Source organism: Typopeltis vanoorti, chromosome 7 (assembly GCF_054136105.1).
Source record: "Typopeltis vanoorti isolate ZY-2024b chromosome 7, IOZ_Tvanoo_1.0, whole genome shotgun sequence".
Taxonomy (NCBI): domain Eukaryota; kingdom Metazoa; phylum Arthropoda; class Arachnida; order Uropygi; family Thelyphonidae; genus Typopeltis; species Typopeltis vanoorti.
In genome coordinates this window covers 8,393,804-8,420,227 of record NC_143555.1, presented here as the reverse complement: position 1 = coordinate 8,420,227, position 26,424 = coordinate 8,393,804, and the positions used below count along the sequence as shown (strand labels likewise).

At 35.7% G+C, this 26,424-nt stretch overlaps 1 protein-coding gene across 1 annotated transcript in view; it reads left to right on the top strand.

Moving 5' to 3' along the window:
* LOC150104474 (uncharacterized) overlaps positions 1-26,424 on the top strand; it is a 291,911-nt gene that overhangs the window by 245,415 nt on the left and 20,072 nt on the right. Inside the window, exon 11 of the mRNA XM_090395559.1 lies at positions 19,682-19,778. Coding sequence (XP_090251685.1) covers positions 19,682-19,778 — 97 coding nt within the window. The remainder of the gene's footprint in view (positions 1-19,681; positions 19,779-26,424) is intronic.

Here is a 26,424-nt window from a genome sequence, read left to right as displayed (position 1 = left end):
TTTGGCATATATAGGTAGAGATGACCTTACTAATGCTTCTGGCTGGTATCTCCACTTGGGCCTGGCTGCCACTGAAGAGACCTCAATAAAGGGCAAAACTAGTCTGGGTAGTAGCCCTTTCCTTAATGCATAACATTAGACATATCCGCAAGGAGATGTGTTTTGCATTATGGGAGATACTGAGATAGGCATGGTAGCAGCTTGCTCCACCTTTGCAAGGAGTCATCCTGGTGTTGCATCACCTTACCCCAGTCCTGAAGATACTTTCAGGTGCAAACTTTGTTTGCCCACACTTGGATAAAGGATTAAACTAAATTTATTATATTCTAACCAAGTGAAAAATAAACTTTCAATTTCCTCTTTGCTCTCGTATTGATTCCTTTAATGTATGGTCTGTAGTCTCTGAATCTGTAGTAATTGTTTTATTCCATCCCAACTTTCAGATCCATAAGTTATCAATATACATGACCAGTGACTCGTACACTGGTAACTTGGTCTTTTTGCAGCTTTCTCTCTTATTCCATATAAATTTATTCGTCTGTGTTCCCATTATACTGTTTTGCTTATTGTTTTATCTATTTTCATATTAATTTGTCATCTTCACAAAAAATTTTGTCTAAGTAATTGAAATGTTTCATTTGTTCAACATCTCACCATTCAGAATGCAGACAATGCTTTCTCTGTTTCAGTTTTTGTACTCTTATTTCTTGTCTTTATAACAAGCACACAGTAGTAACTCATTCAGTTTAGTTAAATCTGAAGATTTAATATTATTCAGGAGTATAGCACAATTTTCATAAAACAAAGAACTGAGTTTTAATATTTTTATTTCTGATATTGTGATAATCCTATCCATTAGAAGTTGTTCAGACTATGGTACATTAATACCATGGATGTTCAGAAAGTTAAGAAAGAAGAAAATTGATAACAGTGGACTTGAAGACATGTAGACTATACTCTGAGAAATGCATAAGAGGAAAGTCTATCCAAAGGACAGAGGTAGTAGGAATGAATGAAAGGGAAGAAAATTCAATCTGTAAGTTTAGAGTTGAACTCTGAAGAGGATGTTGAATAGCTGTTACACATTTTTTCCATCCAGGGATAGAAATATTTGTAGAACATGCAAACATCCTGAACATCTCTGTAAAAGTGAGTGTGGTGTGAACTGGCATTGACAGATGAATCATTAATCAAACTGATTTCTCTCTCTTGTACTGAGTTAAACATCTTTATAAAGGTCTTAGGGAAACCTAATGAAATTTGAGAACAGTATACAACGATTGGACAGATTTGTGATTTGTATAGATTAAATTAAATTGTCTAGAGCTATCAGTGTAGTCAGAAGTAAGACTGGAAGAATGTTATTTTATTTTTTACTTTTTTTTATCTTTTATGAGAAATAAAATAGGATTAAGTTTTACTAGCATTGAAATTAAAAGAGTTATTCAAAATCCTTTGAGAAACGGTTTGAATGTCAGAATTTAGAGTTGTAGAGGTTGATTTTTTGGAAGTTTTGGTGATTTATGTAGTGCAAGGTTAGTCAAATGTAAAAGAAGTGTACAGTTACTATCAAGTTGCGAAGACCTTCTTTTATATCAGCCTTATCCGAATCGGAACATTTCTCCCCCCCCCCCCAAAAAAAAAAAGGTTTGGGAGATTCTCATTTTATGTAAACATCAAAAACGGTTTAATATTATTTATTAATATTTATTAATGTCTCTCCCTTGACATTTAAACAGGGGCACTCCTAAACTGAAGCAGGCAATATAGCTGTATTATAATAGTTATTAATATTCATTTCTAGCTCGCAACAACCTTCTTTAATTGGTAAACTGATTTGTATGTACCTCGTGTTCCTGTTCTTTGGTTTGCTTGTTTCTACACACTGATGATGTACTTGTACAATTTTCAGTACAAAATATCTGTACTTCCATTAAAGTTAATTACTGTGGTTATTGTGTAATTTGTTGTTTATAGTTATGCCACAGGTACCTTTAAAGATTTGAATAAATAATTGCTGTAATGGATTTGGTGAAAATCAACAATAAAAAGACCAAAACTATGAAAATAAATCATCTGTGTAGATGATGAATAATCTAAATGGATGTTATTCATCCCATACGTTACGAAGGAATCTTGTTAAATCTGATATCAAACTAAAAAATATTCAACTTAAGTCTGTACTTCACTCAGATGATATTATTCCCAATGCATTGCCTGAAAGAGTAGTGAGTGCAGAAGCTATGAATGGGTTCAAGGCACCGTTCAATGATCTTTTGGCATGAGGGAGTATAGACCTCCCATCATGAGTCCTTTGGCTCCATGGGGGTCAGATGTTAATAATATGAATCCAGTACATCTTCGGGGTGGGGGGTGACTAAGTTGAATTACTGTGACAAATTCAGTAGTATATAAACAGTAAAAAGACAAATGGCGAAAATAGGCAATAACAGAAAAACATCAGATTCTTATCAGTGGAGAACCTGCAGAAAAACAAATACTTTATTTATTTAAATATACATAATAATAATTGCAAATTAAATATGTAAATAGACAACAGAATAAGCAAAGCTAGTATGAGAGGAAATCAAATGAATAAATTAATAGGAAATAAGATAGAAAGCAATCAGAATATCAAACCAGCAGTATACAAGATAGTTTTCAAACTAGTTTTAACTTATGGAACTTTAAAGTTTATTTGGAAATTGTGGTCTCAGATTTTTCAATTAGAGATTACACATGAGAAAGTTTTTGTGCTAAAATTAATGGAGTGAATGGATTGGCATGAATCTTAGACGCATATTAAAAATGATATTAGAGAGAAATCTGATATTAAATTTCAAGATGGCATGACCAGAGCTATTATTATTATTACTAGCTATTACTCACAATACTTATTAAACCTCTCCTTAATTTCATTCACCGACAAAGCATTCACAACCATCTCTGACAACTCATTGGAGGATGCTTAATGGATGGAATGAGTTCCACCATTTACCACCCTTCAAGCAAAAAAAATCTAGTCATAACTCCCTTGCTAGCGATGTATATACAATTTTCATGACTGATTCCTTGTTCTCTCTCTCCCTTCTTGCCATGTCTTCAGTGTCAATCCTGTAAAACACCTTAATAACTTGTGTGATTCTATCATCACCCCTTTTTTCATCCATCCATCCTTCAGAAACTAGTTTTTGAAGCCCACAGACCTTAAATCTATTCTCACAGGGAGCATTGAGCATTCCATAGATCTGCGACAATCTTTTTCATTCACCTTTGGATCCTATCTACCATAGAATCTGGATGACCAGATCTGCTTGCAGCAGAGGCTCGCAATGCTCAAAGAAGAAGTGAAAGTGTGAGTAGATAAGAAAGAAATGGGATGGCCTGGAATGTAAGGGGGAAACAGTTTTGTTTGAAGAGGATGCTGAAATGAATAATGCAAGAGAGGAATAACTCAAGGAAGGCATAGAAGTAATATCTAATAATTGGTATCAGTGAAACTTGTTATAGTTCCTGAAATGAACTCTTATGTTTGTATACAAATGCTAGAGGACTCAGAAACAAGGGGAACAAAATTGAATTGTTGCATTGATAAAGTTTGTTCAGCCAAAAATTATTAGAAGTGAGACATGGTAGTGTAAAATTCGATGTGGTGAAATTTTATATAAAGATTTTCTGACATCAATTTTTACAGAGGTCATAATTCATGTGGAAAGAACAAAATTGTAAATTACTGTATTTTAAAGGAGATCACGTCCAGCTCACTTTATTTTAGGTGGAGAGGATCCCGAGGCAAGTGACTAAGATGATAACAGGTCTATGGAATGAACCATATGAGAACAGGTTGAAGATTTGTGGGTTGCAGAAACTAGTTGATAGGCAGAGGAGGGGAGATATGATTGAGACATTCAAATTGCTAAAGGGATTCTATAGGATTAATTCAGAGGATATTTTTGAGATCAGGACTGGTGGTGGGAGAACTAGGGGACACCTATGGAAGCTGGGCAAGAGTGTGGTTAGCAGGGGTGTTAGAACTGGGTTCTTTACTTTTAGAGTGGTAAATGAGTGGAATAAGCTGCCAGAGTCTGATGTGGGTGCTATGACGGTGAACGAGTTCAAGACAAGGTATGATAGATACTGTGAGAATGTAATCGCATAGTTGTGTGGACATGATGTTTAGGGCCTCCCTCGATGAGTCTAAGGACTCCTGGAGTCGCCCGAAATAATAATAATAATAAGTACGGATTGTAAACGTGTAAAGCTAACTAACAAAAAGAATGATATAGAAATTGTTCACAAATTGTAAAAATATTGTAAAGGTTAAAATTGTGCATTATGTTGATTTGATGTAACAGAATGTTAAAAGTAATTCTTCCTTAAGTTAAGGGGATTAGACAAGATTATGTTGGCGACTTGAAAGTAAACAAAGGTATTGAAGGTCATTCAGATGTAGAGATTGTTGCCGCCAAATCTGAAGGTCAAGTCAACAGTGACGTCAGTTATTTACAGAAGATTCTGAGGTCTCCGACCTAAAAACAAGAAGCTTCTGAATCATATAAAAGTGGTCTTGAGAAAACCTAGAGGAGAAGGGAGGTTTTTTTTTTCATCTTGCTGCAGTCCTTTGGCCCACTCTGATCTCTGTATTTGTCATCGGATCATGACCCCTAGGCACGGGGAAAACCCAGGAGAGGCAGATCATTCTACGGAGATGTATTTTCAGTAGCGGAACATGCCACGTGCGACCAGATATGCGGCACCAACAATAGGTCCAAAACCGATGGTGAGCTATGCTAAAAATCCTGGAAGAGGACTACACACCAGGATGCCTGCCAAAAGCCATTCAGCAAAGGCTAGGAAATAGGACCGAGGAAAGCAGTCAGCAGAACTGCCACAAATCTTCAAGACTGGTAGGACTGTATATGTTTCTATGAATTTGTGAGTCGATTCTAATATATTAATGCTGAGATGGTGATTAAGAATTGTATGTCTGCTGAACGTAGCTTTGTTAAAATAGTTGTATAAGTCACTATAAGAAGTGACTTATACAACTATTTGAGGCTGAAAATTAGCTAGTATATTTATTGAGAAAAATGTTAGCCGATGATATTGATTGTAACAGCCAGTAATTGCCTAGATCTTGTAAAGCAAGTTATTCAAGCATTGTGAATTGCAGGTCTAAATTGTAAGGTTACAATTTAAGTTTAAAAAATGGGCATTAGAGAGAAATTGTTTAATGTGTATCATATTGTATAGAGCTTAAGGTAAAATAAACATATTTTGTTTGTTTAAAACTAGCACCTGATCTTTGACCAATGCACTGTCTCACAAAAGTAACCGAACCTGTGTGCTTAAACTAGAGAAATTGCCACAACTGATTATTTAAGGTATTATTTTAGAAAGTGATCTATTCAGTAAGTGTTATAACTATTCTTTCTATGTTATGACATTAAATCAGGGTGGCACAGTCAAAAAACAAATGAATTATATCGCGTGGGAAATAGTTAACTGTAACCGTGAGTTGCCTATTCTAGAGGCTTTTTCACTAACAGCACTAATACTTGAAGGAAGTATAAGGGATCACAAGCAGGGACTAAATTAATTGGCTTAAGTTAGAATAAAGAGTACTTAACAGAGAGTTAGAAGTTAAAGCACACATAGGAAAGATAAAACGGAAGAAAAATATAGTTAATACAAAGGTGAAACAGCCGAGATATTGATGAAGAGATAATTAATTATTATAATAAAATAAACAAATTACACATAATATTACAGTAGGACGAGGATGACATTCTGAGAGATATAGAGATGGAAGGGTATATTTTTTGTGAAGACAGAAATGGAAAAAAATGGAGGTGGAGTGCTGTTGATGTTAGAAAATGAGTTATCATTGAGCCATGTACCAGGACATGCATACGTAAGCCTGATGTGATACTAAAAAAAGATGTTAGTGTCGCTGTCCTTGATGTATAAGTCATAGGTTCTAATAGAGACTTAGTTCAATAAAATATGGAGAAGAAAGAATATCATGCTTCCAATCTCGACATATAAAGTTATTATTTTGAGCACTTTAGATCCATGCTTGCTGTGTTGAGACTGTTCTGGGCATTAGTGTGAACAAACATCGTTTTATTCCTTCGAACATCACAAGACACTTTGGTATGCTGGAGGTACCATTAAAATGACTAATCAGATGCTGGAATTGGATGGCTATTTATGTATGCATGCAGATGCCCTCACATCTGCATGTTTTGTTCTGTCATATTAGAGTTTTAACCCAAAGATTTAAATTTAAAAAAAAAAAGCCAAATACCTCACCATCTAATTAGACACATGAATTAATTAACAAGATTCCCAATGTTCACATCTACTGCCTAGCAATATCACAGCCAAGGGAATGAGCTTGACCAAGAAAATTAAATGATATATGGAAGGAGATTGAAACTGGAGGGAGAGAGAGTAGGTATTAAGTGTTTCAAAAGTGAGTGTCTGTTAGGTGACGAAAACGCAGCAAATACTGATGGTTAGATCAAAAATGATGTTATTAATGTTGAATGAGTGGCCTCAGAAATAGAGAAGGAAATGGATATTAATAAAGAAATAGTGCACCTAAATGTTATCCTTTATAAGACAAAACGTGAAATTGAAAAATTGCAGAAGCAGCAAGATTAGCAAGACTGAAAAGAGAAAGAAACAGGTGGTCTGGAGAATAATATAGACTGACCGAAAAACAAAAAATAAATAAATAAGTAAAGGAGAAAATTATGTATGGAGATTCACTGATCAGGCAAGTACTTAAAGAAAGTGTGACAAAATCATGTTTCTCAGGTGCAAAAATTCATGATATTAGCCACGCCACCAGATGCAAAAAAAAAAGGTAAGTCAAAGGACATGATTATCTTGGTATAAACGATTTGAGAGGTGAGAAGTATTCTCTGAGGGAGGATGTAAACGAGTTGTTAGAAGAGGCAAAACTGAAGATCAAGAAGGTGAAGATTGTAAGTCTCCTACCAATGCTATGATAGGGGTGAATTGAGAAGGAGGGCATTGGTAGCCAGTGAGTCTATACGTAGATGTGCAGAAGGCATGATGTAGGATTTGTTGATCTGTGGTCTGTGTTTGATGGGAAGGATTTGTACAATGCTGATGAATTGCATCTGAATGGTTTTGGTGTTAGGTGTCTGGAGAGAGCTTTGTTCACTGAGCATGATGAAATGCAAATTCAGGAAAACTTAAGCAATTAGGGTGGAAGCAAGTGAGTTTGTGTGAAGACACCCATGAGGTGAGTGAGTGTAAGAATGACCAAGTGTGAAATCTGGTCTCTCAAGCAAAAATATTGAATAGGGTAGTCAGTTCAGGAAGTAAAGGTGGGTTGGGGCCTAAAAGGTTACTGCAGTTTTGGTATACTAATGCCAAAAGTATCAGGAACAAAAGGAAGGATTTTTTGACATCGGTTAGTGCAACCATGCCAAAAGTTACAGGCATTAGTGAGACTTGGCTAACAGCAGATGATGTAGTTACAGGGATTGAATGTGAAGGGTTTAGTATTTTCAGAGAAGATAGAGAAGTTAGGATTGGCAGCGGGGGGGGGGGGGGTACTGCTGATGATAGTAGATGAATTGCAGCCAAATAAGACAAAATATATAGTTGGTTGTTGCTATAGGCCAGGGAGTTCCACAGATGATCTAGAAGACATGCATCACCAAATTAGTACAATGAGTACAGGTCAAGTGATTATTATGGGGGGATGCTTCAAATATGAAGATATAGACTGGAAGGAAGAAAGATCACATGGCAGGAAAGAAAGAAATTTATACACCTACTAAGAGATAATTACTTACAGCAGCATATGATGGAGGAAATCTGTGCCATGGCATAAAACACTGCAGGATAAGGCTGTTAGGAGTGCATGATATGTAGTTAAGGGTCATTAGAGGAAGCAATACTGAATTGTATATCTAGAGTAAGGAGGGTTAATCGGGTAGGAGTTAGATGGATGAGTAATATCATTAAGTATGAGCTGCAGAAGAAGAAAATGCTGTGGAGGGTATATAAAGAGAAAGGTGACCAGCATGGCAAGGAAGGCAAAATCAGATTATGAGAAGAATCTAGCCAAGCAGGCCAAAGGAAATCCCAAAGAGCTCTTTCGTTGTGTGGCAAATAAGAGGAAGAATGACTATGGAAGATTAATCTTAATGAGTGATGATGGTCACGATGAGTCAGAAATCGGATAAAATAGTTCAGTTACTGCTTTAACCTATGTAACAGACGCTAATGTGGGAACAGAGGTGAATGAATTGGAGGTTTTTAGGATACTGCAGAATCGCAATGTAAATACAGCTGTGAGATGGGATATCAGCGGGATATCAGTTTTGCGAGAATATGCAGGGGATCTGGTAATGCCCTTGACTAGGCTCTTTAATTTAAATCTTCTTTTAGAGTTCCAAGTGGAAAGAGGGCAAAATAATCCCTTTGCATAAGGGAAGTTCTAAGACTACAATAGCAAATTATAGACCAATCAGTATCTTGGGTGTGGTGGTAAAAGTGCTAGAAAAATTGATCAAATGAGAAATCAAGAATGGGTAGATAAAAATATGATACTGGAGGATCAACATGGCTTTGTGTATGGTCTGTCATGCCTTAGTAATTTACTAACTTTCTATAATAGAGTAACAGCTGAAATCGAATAAAGGAAATGGCTACACATTGATTTTATTGGATTTTGCAAAGGCATTTGGCAGAATACCACATGAAACCCTGTTATGCAAATTAGAAAAAATGAGGATGGATATGACACTGGTTAAGTGGATAAGAGAGTGGCTGCTGGAGAGATATCAAAAAGTGGTATAAGTAGGGGCAGAATCAAGGTTAAAACATGTGACTAGTTGTGTTTAATTTGTACATAAATGATATAGAAAATAACCTGAAAGGAAGGATAATGTGTTTGCTATTTGGCCACATGGCCCCGATGCACTCCTCTGCTTCCTAACACACACTTAAACAACCAACACCCCAGAATCAAATTCACCATGGAAGAAGAAAAAAACAACTGCCTTCTTTTCTTAGACACATATCAGAAGACCTTCAGCCCAATCAGCCAAGAACACCAACATTGTCCGCGGCACCATCAGGACTTTTAGGAGAAAGAATAGCTTCCTGCTTCGTCCTCATTTACTGTTTGTTGTACCTGCGTGCGCGTCTTGTTTTTAATTCCTGTGAAAATGGCAACGTGACGTTGCTGAAATATTGGAAGTGTATTAACATTTATTTTAATGTATATCCTAGTATACGTTGTAATTTCCTTAAACCATTTAGTAAAAATGCATAACCAGCGTCTAAGCCTTTCCACGAGAATTGCGATAATCCACGGAGATGCCACCGCACGTAAGGCCTGCCATTATGGTAAAATGAAGTTAAAGCTATCAAGACAACTGAATTGTTTTGCCTTCCTAAAACGCTTCCAGGATAACCAGGTAATCCCAAACTGTGTCAAATTTAAGCACCGTTTCTCTTCGCAAAAGGCTCTTCGTATTTATAACCGTGCCAACCAAGCTTTGCTCAGGGAACAAATCACTACAACTCGCCGTTTCCTGAATGATGCTAACTTAGCTATCCAGGCACTCAAAGATGACCTTTCAAGCACCTTAAGCCACCAAATTTGATCTATTTTGTACGTCATCTTGTGCACTGCTGCGGAGAATGAATTTTTAAAAGTACGAGATCGTCACATCAAAAAATTTGAAAATTTAAAAAAGAACTCGAACTCGAAACCACAACTTCCTACCGAAATGGTAGTCAGTCTTTCGTCAGTTAGTGTGAAACCTAAAGCACTTGACGCACTCTCATGTGGCCAAAACTTCGCCATTGTGCCCAGAAGAATACCTGCCGAAGATATTATGATATGAATTGAACGTGGGATACGACACCTTCCATACCACGTCGCCAATGATATTAGACTGGATGTGGCTTGTGTTCTGACCAAAGCAAAACCACCAGAAACTAACATGCTCGGTAAGGAAATTGAATCTCTATTACAATTAAAGAAAAACAAGGAAATAATAATCACCGAAGCGGATAAAGGGAACGCCGCAGTATTGCTTAACCAAAAGAATTACACAGGTAAGCTGAATGCTCTGTTGTTAAATCGGGCTACTTACCTCCCTATTGAGTACAATTCCACCAACTCACAAATTAGAAAACTCCACAGACTCCTTAAGAAGGTAACTTCTTGGCCTGTAGAAGATACTAACAAATTAAAACCATTTAACTCCATTCTCCCCCCCCCCCCCCCGTATCTGTGGACTCCCAAAAATACATAAGGAGAATGTGCCATTACCTCCCATAGTGGACGGCATTGATTCCCCCACATACAAACTAGCTAAACATTTGGCCAAAGCTCTCACACACTATACTGGCAACACACCTTCACACATAAAAAACTCAGCCCACTTGAAAGCCAACATAGAAAACTTTACACTCAAACACACTGATAATGGCCAGTTTTGATGTCTCCTCCTCATTCACAAATGTCCCACTCAAAGAATCCTTAGAGCTATCATCATCACCAAATTCCTGCTATGTACCCTCAAGGGGTGTACAGGATATGATAGTACTACATGAAAAATTTACATCATTATTAATTTCCTATCTACAATTTTCCTCCAAATCAGTCTGTTACTTGTCAAGACTCCAACATTATCAGATCTTATATTTCTATCGTCTAAGGCTTTGTACCGTATCAATCCACCTATATCTTGATCTTCCTCTGGGTCGTTTTGCTGCCAACCTGGCAGAGAACACTTGTTTTGCTAATCTTTCCTCGCCCATTCTGTTTAAGTGACCATACCACCTGAGATTAGCTCTGCTAACGCATTCCTGGATGCTGACAATGTCAAGTTCTTTCCTAATATCCTCGTTTTTAATATGATATTGCCATTGATGCCATCTGTTCACGCCTATAATCTTTCTCAGGACTATCATATCTGTGATCTCTAGTCTTTGGTCAAGTGTTTTACTTCTGACCCAGCTCTCAGATCCATAAGTTAAAACTGGTTTGAACACTGTCTTGTATACAGCTAATTTAGTGTTCCAACTAATTTCTCTCTTATTCCATATGAATTTATTCAATTGACTTCCCACCATACCACTTTGCTGATTCTGTTGTCTATTTCCATATTTAATTTACCATCTTCACTAAAAATCGTGCCTAAGTAGCTGAAATGTTTTAACTTGTTCCACAGGTTCTCCATTCACAACACAGTTGACATTTTCAATGATTCTGCCTATTTTCATTGTCTTTGTCTTTTTATTGCTGACCTTCATACCATATCTATTACAACAGCTATTCAATTTAGTCAGAGAATCTTGCAGACTTGTAGCTGATTTATTTAGAAGAATAACATCATCCACATAAAGCAAAGAGCTGACATTAACATCTCCAAATTTGATATCATGTTTAATACCACTTTCCTTCATAATGTGATCCATATAGATAATGAATAACAGAGGAGGTAATGTACATCCTTTTCTCACACCAGATTTAACATTAAACCATCTTCCTGTACTTTCTTCAATTCTAACTACTGACTTACAACTCAAATAGAGACTAAGTATTGCTTGATGTAATGCCCCATTGACACCATATAACTGCAGCGTATTGAATAGCTTCTCTCTTGGCACCTTGTCATATGCCTTTTCCAAATCTACAAAACTTAAATACAGATCTTTGTTATATTCCCATGCTTTCTCAACTATTTGTCGTGAAGTGAAGATCTGATCCTGACAGCCTCTATTTGGCCTGAATCCAGCTTGTTCTTCACCAAGCTTTTCTTCCACAATTCTTCTCAACCGTTTCTCAAGTATACTTGCATAGATCTTGCCAGGAACACTCAGTAGGGAAATACCTCTGTAATTCTCACATTCAGTTTTATTTCCCTTTTTATATATGGGTACTATGAGAGCTCTACTCCAATCATGGGGAATTCATCCCTCTGTCCAGGCTTTCTGAACTATGCAGTGCAGCCACTGCATAGTTCAGGACTTTTAAGAGAAAGAATAGCTTCCTGCTTTGTCCTCATTTACTGTTTGTTGTGTGTACGTGTCTTGTTTTTAAGTTCCCGTGAAAATGGCAACATGACATTGCCGAAATATTGGAAGTGTATTAAAATTTATTTTAATGTATATCCTAATATAAGTTGTAATTTCCTTAAACCATTTAGTAAAATGCATAACCAACGTCTAAGCCTTTCCACGAGAACCTGAAAGGAATTATTCAGTTTTTGCTGATAATGCGAAATTAGGTAGAGTAATATTAATCAAGGCGATGTGAAGAGCTTTAGTATGATTTAAATAGGCTGCTAGTATGGGCAAAAGATAATGGATGTCAGTTTGACTTGGGGAAATGTAAAGTTTTGATTTTTGGAATAAATAGATTACAAGCCGTGTATCACATTGATGGCACTGTACTCCAGGAAATAGATGAAGCTAGAGATTTAGGGATGGTTTTTGACAGAGTTAAAGTTTAGAGGACATATTGCTAAGGTGGCTAAGGTAGTCCATAGATTACTTGGCTATTGAAGAACACATTAACAAGTACAGATAACGAAATTGTTATTCCTCTTTATAAGGCCATGATATGCCCACATCTCGTTATTGTGCTCAAGTCTGGTCCCCTTGGTTTCATGGTGATGAGGAAGCAGTGGAGAGCATTCAGAAGCAAGTAACTGGGATGGTGAGTGGCCTGTGGAATGTTCCTTATGAGAATAGATTGAGGGGTGTGGATTGCAGAAGTTGGTTGATAGGAGGAAAAAGAATGGATACGCTAGATACATTTAAGTTGCTTAAAGGGTTTTATAGGATAGATGCAGGGTTTCAGCACTTGGCTAGAGAGACCAGAACAAGGGGTTATCCCTAGAAGTTGAATAAAGGTGTGGGTATTGGGGGGGGACTAGATTTTTTTGCTTGGAGAGTTGCAAATGAATGGAATATGTTGCCAGAGTCAGTTGTGAGTGCTTTATCTGTTAATGAGTTCAAGGAGAGGTATGATAGATTGTAGATAGCTTGGGTCTCCCGCGATGAGTCTTCGGACTCCATGGAGGTGTCTGTATGATGATGATAATAAAATCCTTTGTCACTTGCCTCTGGCTTCTCTCCATCACTTCTTCATCCCCATGGAATTTGTGTGACCAAATCTGCATGCATTAGTCCAGATATGACCTTATTAAATTCTTATAAAGGGAAATAATAACTTCTCTTTCCCTGTTTGTGTAAGTGTATTCTTCAACAACCACATAGTTCGATGTGCTATTTTGGCTACCTTTCAAACATGTCCTCTTAACTTCAACATCCTGTCCATAATCATCCCCAATACCCCAGCCTCATCAGTTTCCTGTAGCTCAGTTTCATCAGTATAGTATACAGCGTGTGCTGTATTCACTAAGGAAGGTTAATGAATTTTTAGGTTATTTCACAGAAAAGATTTTAGATATTTGCAGTTATTTTCAAGGAGAGTTCCAAAGCTCTGGTACATTGTTCTAATTTGTATACAATGGGATAACAGTTTTAAAAAACTTGAGATTACTCCAAAACCAATGTAATTAATGCAATTTAAGATTTAATTTTTAATTGCACGCATATTAAAACTTCAACATAGGAAATCAGTAAGATATGGAAATGTTTTGGGAATATTTCGAGGTTACAGCAGAGCTACTTGCTTGGAGTTGGTATAATTGACTACTGCATCTGCTGATATATTAACGTTAAAGTTATATTCACATGGCACTGGATACACTAGGTAGATATAGGAGACCCTGTTTATCTTTGGTATTAAAAGAAAAAAAAGTTGTTGAAAATTAGTTAAAAGATTATAGATCAGGGGTTGCCACAACGTGGCTCGTGAGCTGCATGTGGCTCAGGTCTACGCGTCACGTGGCTCTTCACAATCTACAGGGAAAAAAATAAACAAAAAGAGAAGAAGAGACAACAAAAAAGAGGAACAAAATAAAAAAAAAATGAGAGGAGAGAGAGAATAACAATGTTAATAAAAATTACTGCAATAAAAAAGTTTTAATTCGAAACACATTAAATGAAGTTTACTTTGAACAATTAGAATAATTTTAAAGTTGAAACACAATAATTTTAGGTACTTATTTACTAGCAGAGGCCTTCCTTGTATCCATTTCTTAGTAAGCTCCTTAAAAGTAGGTGTGTAGTTAGTCAAAGCATCTTTTACAAGCTCGTTACAACCTCGCTTTGCACACACTCACTCCCATACCATCGCATCAGGCAAAGGTTGCTGCTCTTCTAAGTCTTGCCGGAATTATTTTGGCTCCAAAAGGACACATAGTTGACCACCCCTGTTATAGATACTGGATAACTTGGACCTTTCTTCAGATCTTGTCATCTTGAAGTGGCAGCTGTATATGGAATAAGAACTTTTTTCTCCCCTCAGTTGTGACAATGGCTGGAATTGGAACATAATTATATATCATTCTTTAGATACCATTTGAACAGTATCCGTCGATCATATATTATGGGCTCTACTTAACAAGGTGTTAACAGCTCTCTGTTTTTGGAGAGGATCGTATACTGAAATTTTTTGCAGATATCTGCTGGTGAACGTAGGCTTGCGGTATACTGGTAAGGTAGGGTTTCATCTATTCCTTCATTAAGAAGTTTAGAAGTTAACCATTTTTCTTTCTGCAATGTAAATTTTATATAAGGATGGAGACTTTATTTCTTCAAGAAAATCATGTAGTTTTGATTCAAAATAGGACTATATAATGAATATGTTGTGGACACAGTGCATGTCTACAGTTGATTAGGAAGTATTGGAACACCTGAAAGAAACAATCCTTCAGGCATTCCATTTTGTTAACTGCAGAGGGAAATAATGATCGTAGAAGTGCACTGGATGTCTTTTTAGATCTTGTTTTTCATCTAAAATAAAATTGCGCATCAAAGAGTTAAATAATTTCCAGTGTAGTTGACAGAGCAGATAGTATGCCTGTTCTGCAAATGAATTTCATCGCCGTGACTGGAGGCTTGAAGTATGTGGCTTGTGAAAATCTTCCCTGTTTGGTCTCTATAACAGAAGAACAGTTATCTAACCTTAGCCCATCCATGATATTAAAAAAAAGTATAATAGATTTATAACCTGTCATCTTTTGGATGGTGGTAAACCTATGAGTTTATTTTTTCTATTAACATAAAAATAATAATAATAATTTACTATTATTTCTAGTATGCCCTGCAAAAGAAAATTCAGGGCAAGTGATAATAGTATGTTCTTATATAACAATGTAATATCAGTGCACCATCAGATGTGATGGTGCACTGATATGTGACGTCTTTCACTTTAGTCGTAAAATAATTGTATTCTTGATGAAAGTGTTGAAATGATTAATGTAAGTTTCAAGACGTTCAAAAGATGGTTACCTGTTCAGTAGATATCTACAACAAAGAGAATGTATATAAGTTGACAATTAGTCTTCACATTTGATGTTAACAAATTATGGTGTTTGAAGTTGCTTTAATATTGTAAGTGTTGAATAACCCCATCCAATGTTATGTTAGCTGAACTACAAACCCTTCAGTTGCTAATAAAGATTACTATTATGAAAGCAGCAAAAACAAAGCAGTAGTTATGAACATGCCAGAATAGAACTGGAAAAATTGCTTCTCATTGACTTTTATAACCTTCAAAGTGCATTAGTCAGAATCCATTGAAGAGCCAGCTAATATGTTTAATGTTTGGTTAAATACAATAAGTTAGGATGATGAAACATCTTTTTTTTTTTTAATTGAAAGCTAAGTCTTGAAATTCCACATTTTTGTGGTCTACCTAAATCTCATAAAAAAAAAAAAGTCTGTTAAGACCATCATGGATTCTTTGACTTAAAGCAAAGCATATTTTGAAATTATTTATCTGGGGATGGGAATGTAGCCATTCTAACTCTTTGACAAGAATGGAGCTCATTGTTTAAATGAATTGAATGACATTATATGCTAGCATACCATAAGGTTATGTTAATTTATAATGATGTTCATCTCTTTAGATACCTTGTATTTTTTTAGGACTTCTCACTAAATGCTTGTAACTTATTTGACATGCATTGTGGGTATTTCAGCTGGAAGAATGAGGTCTACAAACAGATCATGTATGAAAGTATGGGGATTCCATTTCTTCTCCCTTCCACTCATTTTTTTATAGCTGTACATCTATAGAAGTACATTTTATTCACACAGTATTATTATAGGTATTATTTTTGGGAAAATTCCGATGTTACTCCTCTAAAATAAACTATTATTTATACACAGTATTACCGTGGATGATCATGATTCTAGTAGCAAGACTTATATGTTGGTTAGACATAACTGGTAATTAGTTTACAGAATTAACAACGCATATAAAGTATATTAATTAAAGGTAACTTTAATGAATAACTTCTATATTTTGGCAATGTCATTAATTCCGTAAACTAATTACCAGATACACAGAAGATTAATTAATATCCATCCTTTGAATAAAATTTATATGGAGAATGAAAACCATACTTTGTTTTTATAATTGTTTTTAATACTGGAGTGATGGATACTACAACATACTACAAGCCTGTCTGTGCACTGGCAGGGGTATGTGCAGAAAAATTAGCACAGTATCCTTCATAAAAATATGAAGTTATTAAATTGTTATGTAGATTAGTTGCTCTACAAACAAAAGCTTCTTACAGTAAAATACAAGAGGTATCAAGATGGTACAAAAATTTATCCAATAAATCTCAGGTAATTAAATTTTGTCTTCATACATAACTAGCATTCAAGTACAACTTTTGAGGATTTTTAAAGTTCTAATTATCGAGTTAACCACCCCTTCTCTGCCATAAGCTTTCTCTGGCTAGTGTGTATCATGTGAATATAACCTTGGGTATTTTCATCAGATACATAACTAGTGTTCAAGTACAACTTTTCAGGATTTTTAAAGTTCTAATTATCGAGTTAATTACCCCTTCTCTGTCATAAGCTTTCTCTGGCTAGTGTGTATCATGTGAATATAACTTTGGGTATTTTCATAAGATAAGCCATTTCTGTAAATAAGATAATTAATATGGGGAGGCTGAAAAGTTCTAATAAATGCCTAGAACAAGAATGATATTAAAGCAACTGATATAACCACAAGAAAGAATATATCTTAAAACCCTTTAACCCCCATATTTCACCAAATTGTGATAATTTGTTATTTTTCTTTTAGGATATATAAGAAGACATGTCAGAGGTTTTGAAGAAATTTGAAGACACAGAGGTGCAGGCTGCTATCAAGCTTTTCATGTTGCAAGAAAAGTCTGCAACTGAGATTCACCAAACTTTCTACAAGACTTTAGGGGACTGTGCCCCAGCATATCCAACAGTTGTCAGGTGGTTGGCCAAGTTTAAAACTGGGCATCCTGAGACAACATCCTGTTCCCCCCCCCCCCCCCCCCCAAGTCAGGAAGACCTTCCACAGCGATCACACCTGAAAACATCAATGCAGTGCATGTCATGATCCTTGATGGTAGACGAATATCAGCCAAAAACATTGCAAAAACTCTGAGGATATCCAGGAAACAAGTTGGGATCATTATCCACAAACATCTGGACGTACAGAAGCTCTCAGTGAAGTGGGTCCCCAAATGTTTGAATGCCAACCAAAAGAGAGAACGTGTGCTGTCATCTCAAGAGATTTTGGGTCATTTTGAGAAATGGTGCAAATGTTTTGGCTTGTATTGTGACTGTTGATGAAGCATGGATTCATCACTATGACCCAGAGACCAAACAACAGTCATTGGAGTCAAGACACAAAGGGTCTCCACAGTCAAAGAAGTTCCAAACCCAAAAGTCAGCAGGGAAGGTTCTTGCCATTGTCTTTTGGGATATGGATGGTGTAATCCTTACCAAGTATATCGAAAAGGTGAAACTGTTACAACAACAGCAGTTTTTTCATCAACTTTGAAGGAATTGAAGGAGGTGAAGGAAAAACACCACGGGAAACTGACTAGAGGTGTGTTGCTTTTACAGCAAAATGCACTTGGTTAACATCACCTGCTCACACTGCTCATGAAACCCAACAGACAGTACACAACTTGGGCTTTCACTGTCTGCCTCATCCACCCTGCTCACCCTATCTAGCCCTATCTGACTATTTTCTTTTCCCATATTTAAAGAAACACTTGAAAAGAACAAAATTTATCACAAATGACAAAGTCACATCTGCAACTGAGGACTGATTTGTACAACATGCGAAAAACTTTTTTTCTCAAAGGATTGCAAATGATGCAGCGTTGTATAACACTTCCTGGAGAATATGTAGAATAATGTGTAAGTTACATGGTTTTACCTCAATTCCTTCATGGTGTTATCACAACTTTTGAGCACACCCTTGTATGAACCTCATTAATTGAGACTAACTCAGCATGGTGTTGAAACTGGCCACAGAATCCTTGGATAACATCATCGAATTCAAGATTCAAGGACAGTTTACAAGGCTTATTATCATATTTTGTTAGCCTGAATTGGGAACAGTGGTTTTAACCATTCCTAAAGTTTGGGAGGTAGTGATCTTGAATAGTTTTTGTTTTAAGCTATTTCCATTTAAATGAATTCTAATCTACCCACAAATGACATTGATGTGCTGCAGGTCTTGTACATTTCATGCAATGGTCTGGTATTAAAAAAAAAAAACTTATTTCCTGACATGCAATGTGTGCTCTTGAATTGTTAAATGATTGTTGTATGGATTACTTTTTTGTAATTCAAACAATGCATGTCCACATGATGGAATGAGTTATCCATTCCAGAATATTTTTGCCTTTATGTAATTATTAATTAAATAAAAATTAAATATTAATCATCAGTAAGCAAGCTGTTGGTTTATTTCCCCTGTGATATGAATGTTTGTAAATGTCTCTAGGTAGTAGATTTTTTTCCCAGTGCAAAAATGTTACTATCACCTTGCTCAGTGGAAGTCTGAAATGTGTTGAAAATGTATAAACATATCATTTTGGTTTGTACAGAAGGGGCAACCAGATTAGCTAATCCTTAATCATCTACATTATATAATAGGTTTTCAGCCTTTCATGGATGGAATTAACATTAAAATATATACATAATTTCACTGTGAACCATAATTTCACCATAATTTCATGGATGGAATTAACATTAAAATATATACATAATTTCACTGTGAACGTATGTTATTTTGTTATAGAAATTATCCAGAATTTTTAGAAATAGTAGCCAAACCAAAATCGTCTACACAGGCCAGACCATTCAGCACTCATGCTCAAATTTTGAGACTGCATAATCAGTAATAATCATTTCTCACATTATACATAAGGCAAACAAGTTAACTTATATAACTGCACTACTGGTATATTTGCAGCCTTGCTTGTCTGCGTAGTTTGGCTTACTCAAAATAATGTAAATGTACTGGTATACAATCTTTCTTTATTCAGAAAGTTTACTTTGTTGTGACTAAATTGTAGATTATAGCTTTGTATATGCTTATCACATAAATATGGTATTTTCTATTTTAATAATTTTATTTTAGCAGTGTATGCATGCCATTTTGTTAGCATAATTATATTTATTGAAAAATGATAGTTTCTTTTGTATGTAATGTGATATATATTTTATTCACTGTATTTTAAAGGATATTCTGATTCTGTTAAACGATTGCGTATGAGAATGTATGCTGATGATGAAGAAAAGCATAAAGAAAAAAAACAGGATCCTTCACATGATTCAAAGTAAGTATGCCACAATGATGGATACCAGTATAACTAGCATCACATGCTCTTTTAAATTTTGGAAACTTTATATGTCTGGTATCAGATATAGTATCCATAGTAAATTTTAGTTAGAAAAGGATTGGTACTTTGGCCAGGACTTAATTTAGTAGTTTCTGTATTGAGTAGTAGTGTGATTGCTATAGTGAGAACTCTGTAATTGTTTGTGTGCTAAAATCATAAAAGCTGTTCAGCAATTCATTCTGGTCATATTTAAAATGAAATACTTTAAATGTAGTTGAAATGAGATTTCAAAATATAGATTTTCAATTTATAAGTATGCAAGCACTTGTATTTTGATTTCCTTTGTTGATTACAGATAACCTGATAAAATTTTATAGGTAATTATAGGACTCATGTCAATATATGGAATGCTCTTGATGGACAGATGAAATCAAGTTAAACTACACATTTCAGCTGCTGCCTGCATAAATTTTATAAAGTTCGATAGTACATGTTGTTTTCTCATAGATCTGAATGAATTGTAAGAATGTTGCATCTTTTGTTTATGAATCTGTACACCGAATGTTACCATTTGTTAGGATAATAGTTATGTGATCACCCAACATATACACATTTTGCTGATTGTCTTCTTTGCTGTGATTTTTCATTATTCGGAGTCCATCTTCTTAAATTTTTTCCATCAAAATCCTCTTTTAATATTTCCTGTGAGCCTTCTATCTATATTTCAGTCTTCATCAGTAAGTTGATGATGGCTGAAGTTAGTTTGTTACACAGTTAGAGATGCATTTTTTAGGATATTATTCTAGCACAATTTGCATTAACCGTTTTTCAGACTGCATTTGTTTCTGTTGCATTATATGAAAGGATGTTCAGTAAAATAAAAATTATTAAAATTATTTTAAATTGTCTACAGCACAACATTTTCCATATTAAGTATTCTATTTATTGTATTTTATTTTCCTAACTTTGTACTGAAGTGCTACATGCTACATATAGGACCAGAAGAGCCCCCCTCCCCCCCAACAATATCATATGCTATCTAACTTCAGACCTGGGGATTCAAGAAGTCATTCTCCAGTAAGTCCTCCATGATTGCCAGTGTGTCCTGCAAGGCATGCAAAGAGAGTATCTTGAAATCAGTCTGAGAGAGTCCAAAGCTAAGTAAGTCCATATAACTTTGCTGACACCATTCACCTTTAAAAGATACAGTTGAAGATGTAAATTTTGGTGTGATGTGTTGTTCTTCCTGAAATAGCCCACCAACTCTTGGTTTTTAGCATAGTTAGACAGCTTTTTCATGATGGAGGGTGGTTAGTGGTCACTACCAATAATGACAAACTCGTTTCCTCTCTTTGTTACAAGGTCAGGCTTCCACAATCCATAGTTAGTTCTCTAATGTGGTTCTGCTGTTAATTCAGCCTTTGTTCTTCAACCTGTTCTTTATAATCCTCACTATTGCATTGTATCTTCTGATACATACCCCTTATGTGAGATTACAATATACTCTGACAGCCTACTCCGCATTTCTTGTCATCATGTCTTCCCTGAGTTGCATGAGTTCAAGTTTTAAAAGCATTGATTCTTGTTATAATTAAATCTATATAGATAATCTGGAAACTCTGCTCTGGACACAAAAATGATACTTTTCTTTTTGAGATCAATTCATGCTTCCAGTAAACATGGTAGCAGTCTTACACACTAGATGGTGGAATTTTAATCCACAGCCTGTTGGTTGGAGAACAGATTGCACTAACCACTAGGTCAGAGAGGCTGCCAGATTAAGTGTGATATTGTCAAAATAAAGGCATTAATTTTGATGGTATAATTAACTGGGATCTGTTTAAGCAGCAAAAAAGGTCATGTGTGAGCTGAATTTTTAATTTTTATTTTAAAAATAATCTTCTAGAAGTTATTGTGCTCGAATTAAAGAGTATGTGTATGCTCTATATCCCTTAGTTAGGTATTTATTTTACATAGACATGTACAATATTTCATCATCATCAAATTCCTGACATGTGCCCCCAAGAGGTGTACAGGATATGATAGTACTACATGAAAAATTTACATCATTACTAATTTCCTATCTACAATTTTCCTCCAAATCAGTCTATTACTTGTCAAGACTCCAATATTATCATTATCAGATCTTATATTTCTATCATCTAAGGCACGCTGTACCGTATCAATCCACCTATATCTTGGTCTTCCTCTGGGTCGTTTTCCTGCCAACCTGGCAGAGAACACTTGTTTTGCTAATCTTTCCTCGCCCATTCTGTTTAAGTGACCATACCACCTGAGATTAGTTCTGCTAATGCATTCCTGGATGCTGACAGTGTCAAGTTCTTTCCTAATATCCTCGTTTTTAATATGATATTGCCATTGATGCCATTTATTCATGCCTCTAATCTTTCTCAGGACTCTCATATTTGCAGTCTCTAGTCTTTGGTCAAGTGATTTACTTCTGACTAAGCGCTCAAATCCATAAGTTAAAACTGGTTTGAACACTGCCTTGTATACAGCTAATTTAGTGTTCCAACTAATTTCTCTCTTATTCCATATGAATTTTTATTCAATTGGCTTCCTACCATACCTGCTTTGTTAATTCTGTTGTCTATTTCCATATTTAATTTACCTTCTTCACTAAAAATCGTGCCTAAGTAGCTGAAATGTTTTACTTGTTCCACAGGTTCTCCATTTACAACACAGTTGATATTTTCAACAATTCTACCTATTTTCATTGTCTTTGTCTTTTTATTGCTGACCTTCATGCCATATCTATTACAACAGTTATTCAGTTTAGTCAGAGAATGTTGCAGACTTGTAGCAGATTAATTTAGAAGTATAACATCGTCAGCATAAAGCAAAGAACTGACATTAACATCTCCAAATTTGATATCATGTTTAATACCACTTTCCTTCATAATATGATACATATAGATAATGAATAATAGAGGGGATAATGTACATCCTTGATCCACACCAGATTTAACATTAAACCATCTTCCTGTGCATCCTTCAATTCTAACTGCCAACTTACATCTCAAATAAAGACTAAGTATTTCTTGATATAATGCCCCATTGACACCATATAACTGTAGTGTATTGAATAGCTTCTCTCTCTCTTGGCACCTTGTCATATGCCTTTTCCAGATCGACAAAACTTAAATACACATCTTTGCTATATTCCTGTGCTTTCTCGACTATTTGTCCTAAAGTGAAGATCTGATCCTGACAGCCTCTATTTGGCCTGAATCCAGCTTGTTCTTCACCAAGCTTTTCTTCCACAATTCTTCTCAACCGTTTCTCAAGTATACTTGCATAGATCTTGTCAGGAACACTCAGTAGGGAAATACCTCTGTAATTCTCACATTTAGTTTTATTTCCTTTTTTATATATGGGCACTATTAGAGCTCTGCTCCAATCATCGGGAATTCGTCCCTCTATCCAGGATTTCTGAACTATGCAGTGCAGCCACTGTGAGACTTTTATACCACTATACTTCAGCATTTCTGGTCGAATATCATCTACTCCTGCTGCCTTTTCACATTTCAAGCCTTTGATGGCTTTTTCTACTTATGCATATGTATTCCTGACTGTATGCCTGTTGAGTGTTTTTTATCACTGTGATGAAATGAAACTAAATGAAACAAGCAGCTATCACTGCTTGTTTCATTCAGCAATTTTTCGAAGTAATTACTCCATACTTCAAGGATATCTTTTTCTCCTGTTTTCATGTCACCCTTATCATCTCTAACTCCTTTTACAGCACTCTTTCCTCCATTTCTAAGCTTCTTCAACAACCTCCAGAATATCTTACCACCTTCTGGATATTTATTTTCTATGTTCTTGCCAAAGTCCTCCCATGACTTTTATTTAACTAGTTTTACACAGTGTGTCACTTTCTTACATTTGTCTCTGTATTCTCTAAGAGCAAAAGCTGACTTATTTGCCAGGAACTTATGATATGATTTCTTGTTTTCCTTCACTGCCTCTTTAACTTCCTGTGTCCACCATGGAGTTCTGATTTTTCTATCCTTGCAGACAACCTCACCACATGCCTCTCTAGCTGAATCAATCAGGGTGTTCTTCAAGGCTTGGCACTGAATCTCCAAGGTTTGGTTCCTGTGCTCAAACTCTTTCATTTTTTCTTCAATAATCTTTGTGTATGTTAGTCTACAGTTCACATCTGAGAGCTGCTCAACTTTTATTCACTTTAAAACTTTCTTACATGTTATTCTTTTCAATATGAAATTCAATTTTATCCTGCTCAAGAGTAAATAGTGATCACTTCCAATTTCAAATCCTCTGTACACTCGGGTGTCCTGCACCAGGGAGAAAACATCACTATCAACAATAACATAGTCAATGAGACTTTTCTTATTCCTTGCCTCTTCTCTCCATGTGAATTTGTGCACATTTTTATCTTGGAACATGGTGTTAGTAATAACCAGTCCATGTCCTGAGCATAAATCCAACAGGTATTTGCCATTTCATTGATATACTAAATGTTGCATATAGAGATATGTACTAGTCAAGAAGCATGGACTGTGTAACAATACCACAGTAATCTTTGTCTTTTAGCTTTTATTAATTTTTAAACAAAAAACATTTTACCACATTTTTTTTGAACATAGAGTAATTAGGTAGATTATAAAAAAATATAGTATAAAAAAAGTGATTTTATGTTGCACTATTTTATTATTGTGTGTGTGTGCGCGCGTTTAAGTCTTTCAGCATCCACTCTTATTTCAATAATTCTTATGGATATCTGTTTTCTCATTACCCATCGCACTTTCAAGCATCGTCTTCGATGTAGCAAGTTATATATTTCTGTTTTTAAAGTGTAGTAAAGAATACTAGCTTTGTTTATGGAATGAAGTCAACAGATAGTGAATTTATCCAGCTGTCCATTCTTAAAAAATCATGTACATCAGCAAGATGTTATTTGCACATTGCCATTTCACACACTTTGTACAGATACAATAGTTTCTATTGAGAAAATTTTTTTTGTTAAGAATTAAGCTACTGGTGGTTTTTAATGAATTGTGCCCATATATTCAGAGAGAGGGGGAGAGATAGATGAGTATTATGTTATTGTTATTTGTTTATAGATAAAGTGTGAATGGTATAATAATCAAGGTAGTGAGTCCTTTGTTTGATTTCAACGTGAGACATTTTGTGTGATGTAATACATGGGTAGATTTGGTAAATGTATGCATTGGATAATATAAGATAGCCCATGGAAAAATGAAGATGAAGGTTCTAAATTATGTCAGAAATATGTGCTCATTAGGCAGATTGAGGAACGTGGTTGAGAGAAGTTTTTTTTTATTATTATTATTATTATTATTACGGGTATCTCCATGGAGTCAGTAGACTCATCGTGGGAGACCCAAACTAGCAAAACAATATCTGTCATATCTCTTCTTGAATTCATTTACAGACGAAGAGCTCACAACTAAGTCAGGCAATGAATTCCACTCATTCACCACCCTCCAGGCAAAAAACCTTGTTCTGACACCTTTGTTAACCACACTCTTCTTTCATTTCCAGAGATGACCTCTTGTTCTTCCATCACTATCACACAGCTGAAACATTTCCCCTGCATCAATCCTATAAAAACCTTTTAGTAATTTGAATGTTTCTATCATATCCCCTCTTCTTCGCCTATCAACCAATCTCTGCAATCCACAAGCTCTCAATCTATCAATGTAGGGAGCATTTTTTATATCACTCACCAACTTGGTCACTCTTCTCTGAACCCTCTCCACAGCCTCCTCATCTCCAAGGAATCCAGGTGACCAGACCTGAGCACAGTAATCCAAATGTGGAAGTATCAATGCTTTATAAAGGGGAATAATAACCTCTTTATCTCTGGATGTCAGTGTGTTCCTCAACAACCAAGTAATCCTATGTGCAATCTTGGACACCTTAGCAATGTGTCCTCTGAACTTCATCTCCCTATCTACCAATACCCCTAAGTCCCTAGCCTCATCAATCTCTTGGAGTACCTTTCCATCGATGTAGTACACAGCTGGTAATCTTTTAATCCCAAAATGCATGACTTTACACTTTTCCACATTGAACTGACATCCATTTTCTTTTGCCCATTTTACCAGCTTATTTAAATCCTCCTGCAAAGTTTCAACATCAGCTTGATTTTTTATTGCACTACACAACTTTGCATCATCAGCAAACAACTGAATATCTCCCTTTAAGCCATTTCCTATATCATTTATATACAAATTAAACAACATTGGCCCAAGCACAGAGCCCTGAGACACACCACTGGTCACCTGCCTCATTCTGGACTCGGCTCCTCCATACACCACCTTATGGTATCTCTCCCTGAGCCATTCTCCTATCCATATCACCAATTTAATATCCATTCCCATCTGCTCCAATTTGCGTAACAGTGTTCTATGGGGTATCCTGTCAAAAGCCTTAGCAAAATCCAGAAGTACCACTGTGTAGCCAGTTCCTTTGTCCAACTCAGATGTTATTCTATTATGAATAGTTAATAGATTGCTAAGGCAGGATCTACCTTTAACAAAACCATGTTGGCCTCTATAGAGTATCATATCCTGATCCACCCATTCTTGAATTTTGTCTTTAACCAACTTTTCCAATACTTTTACCACTA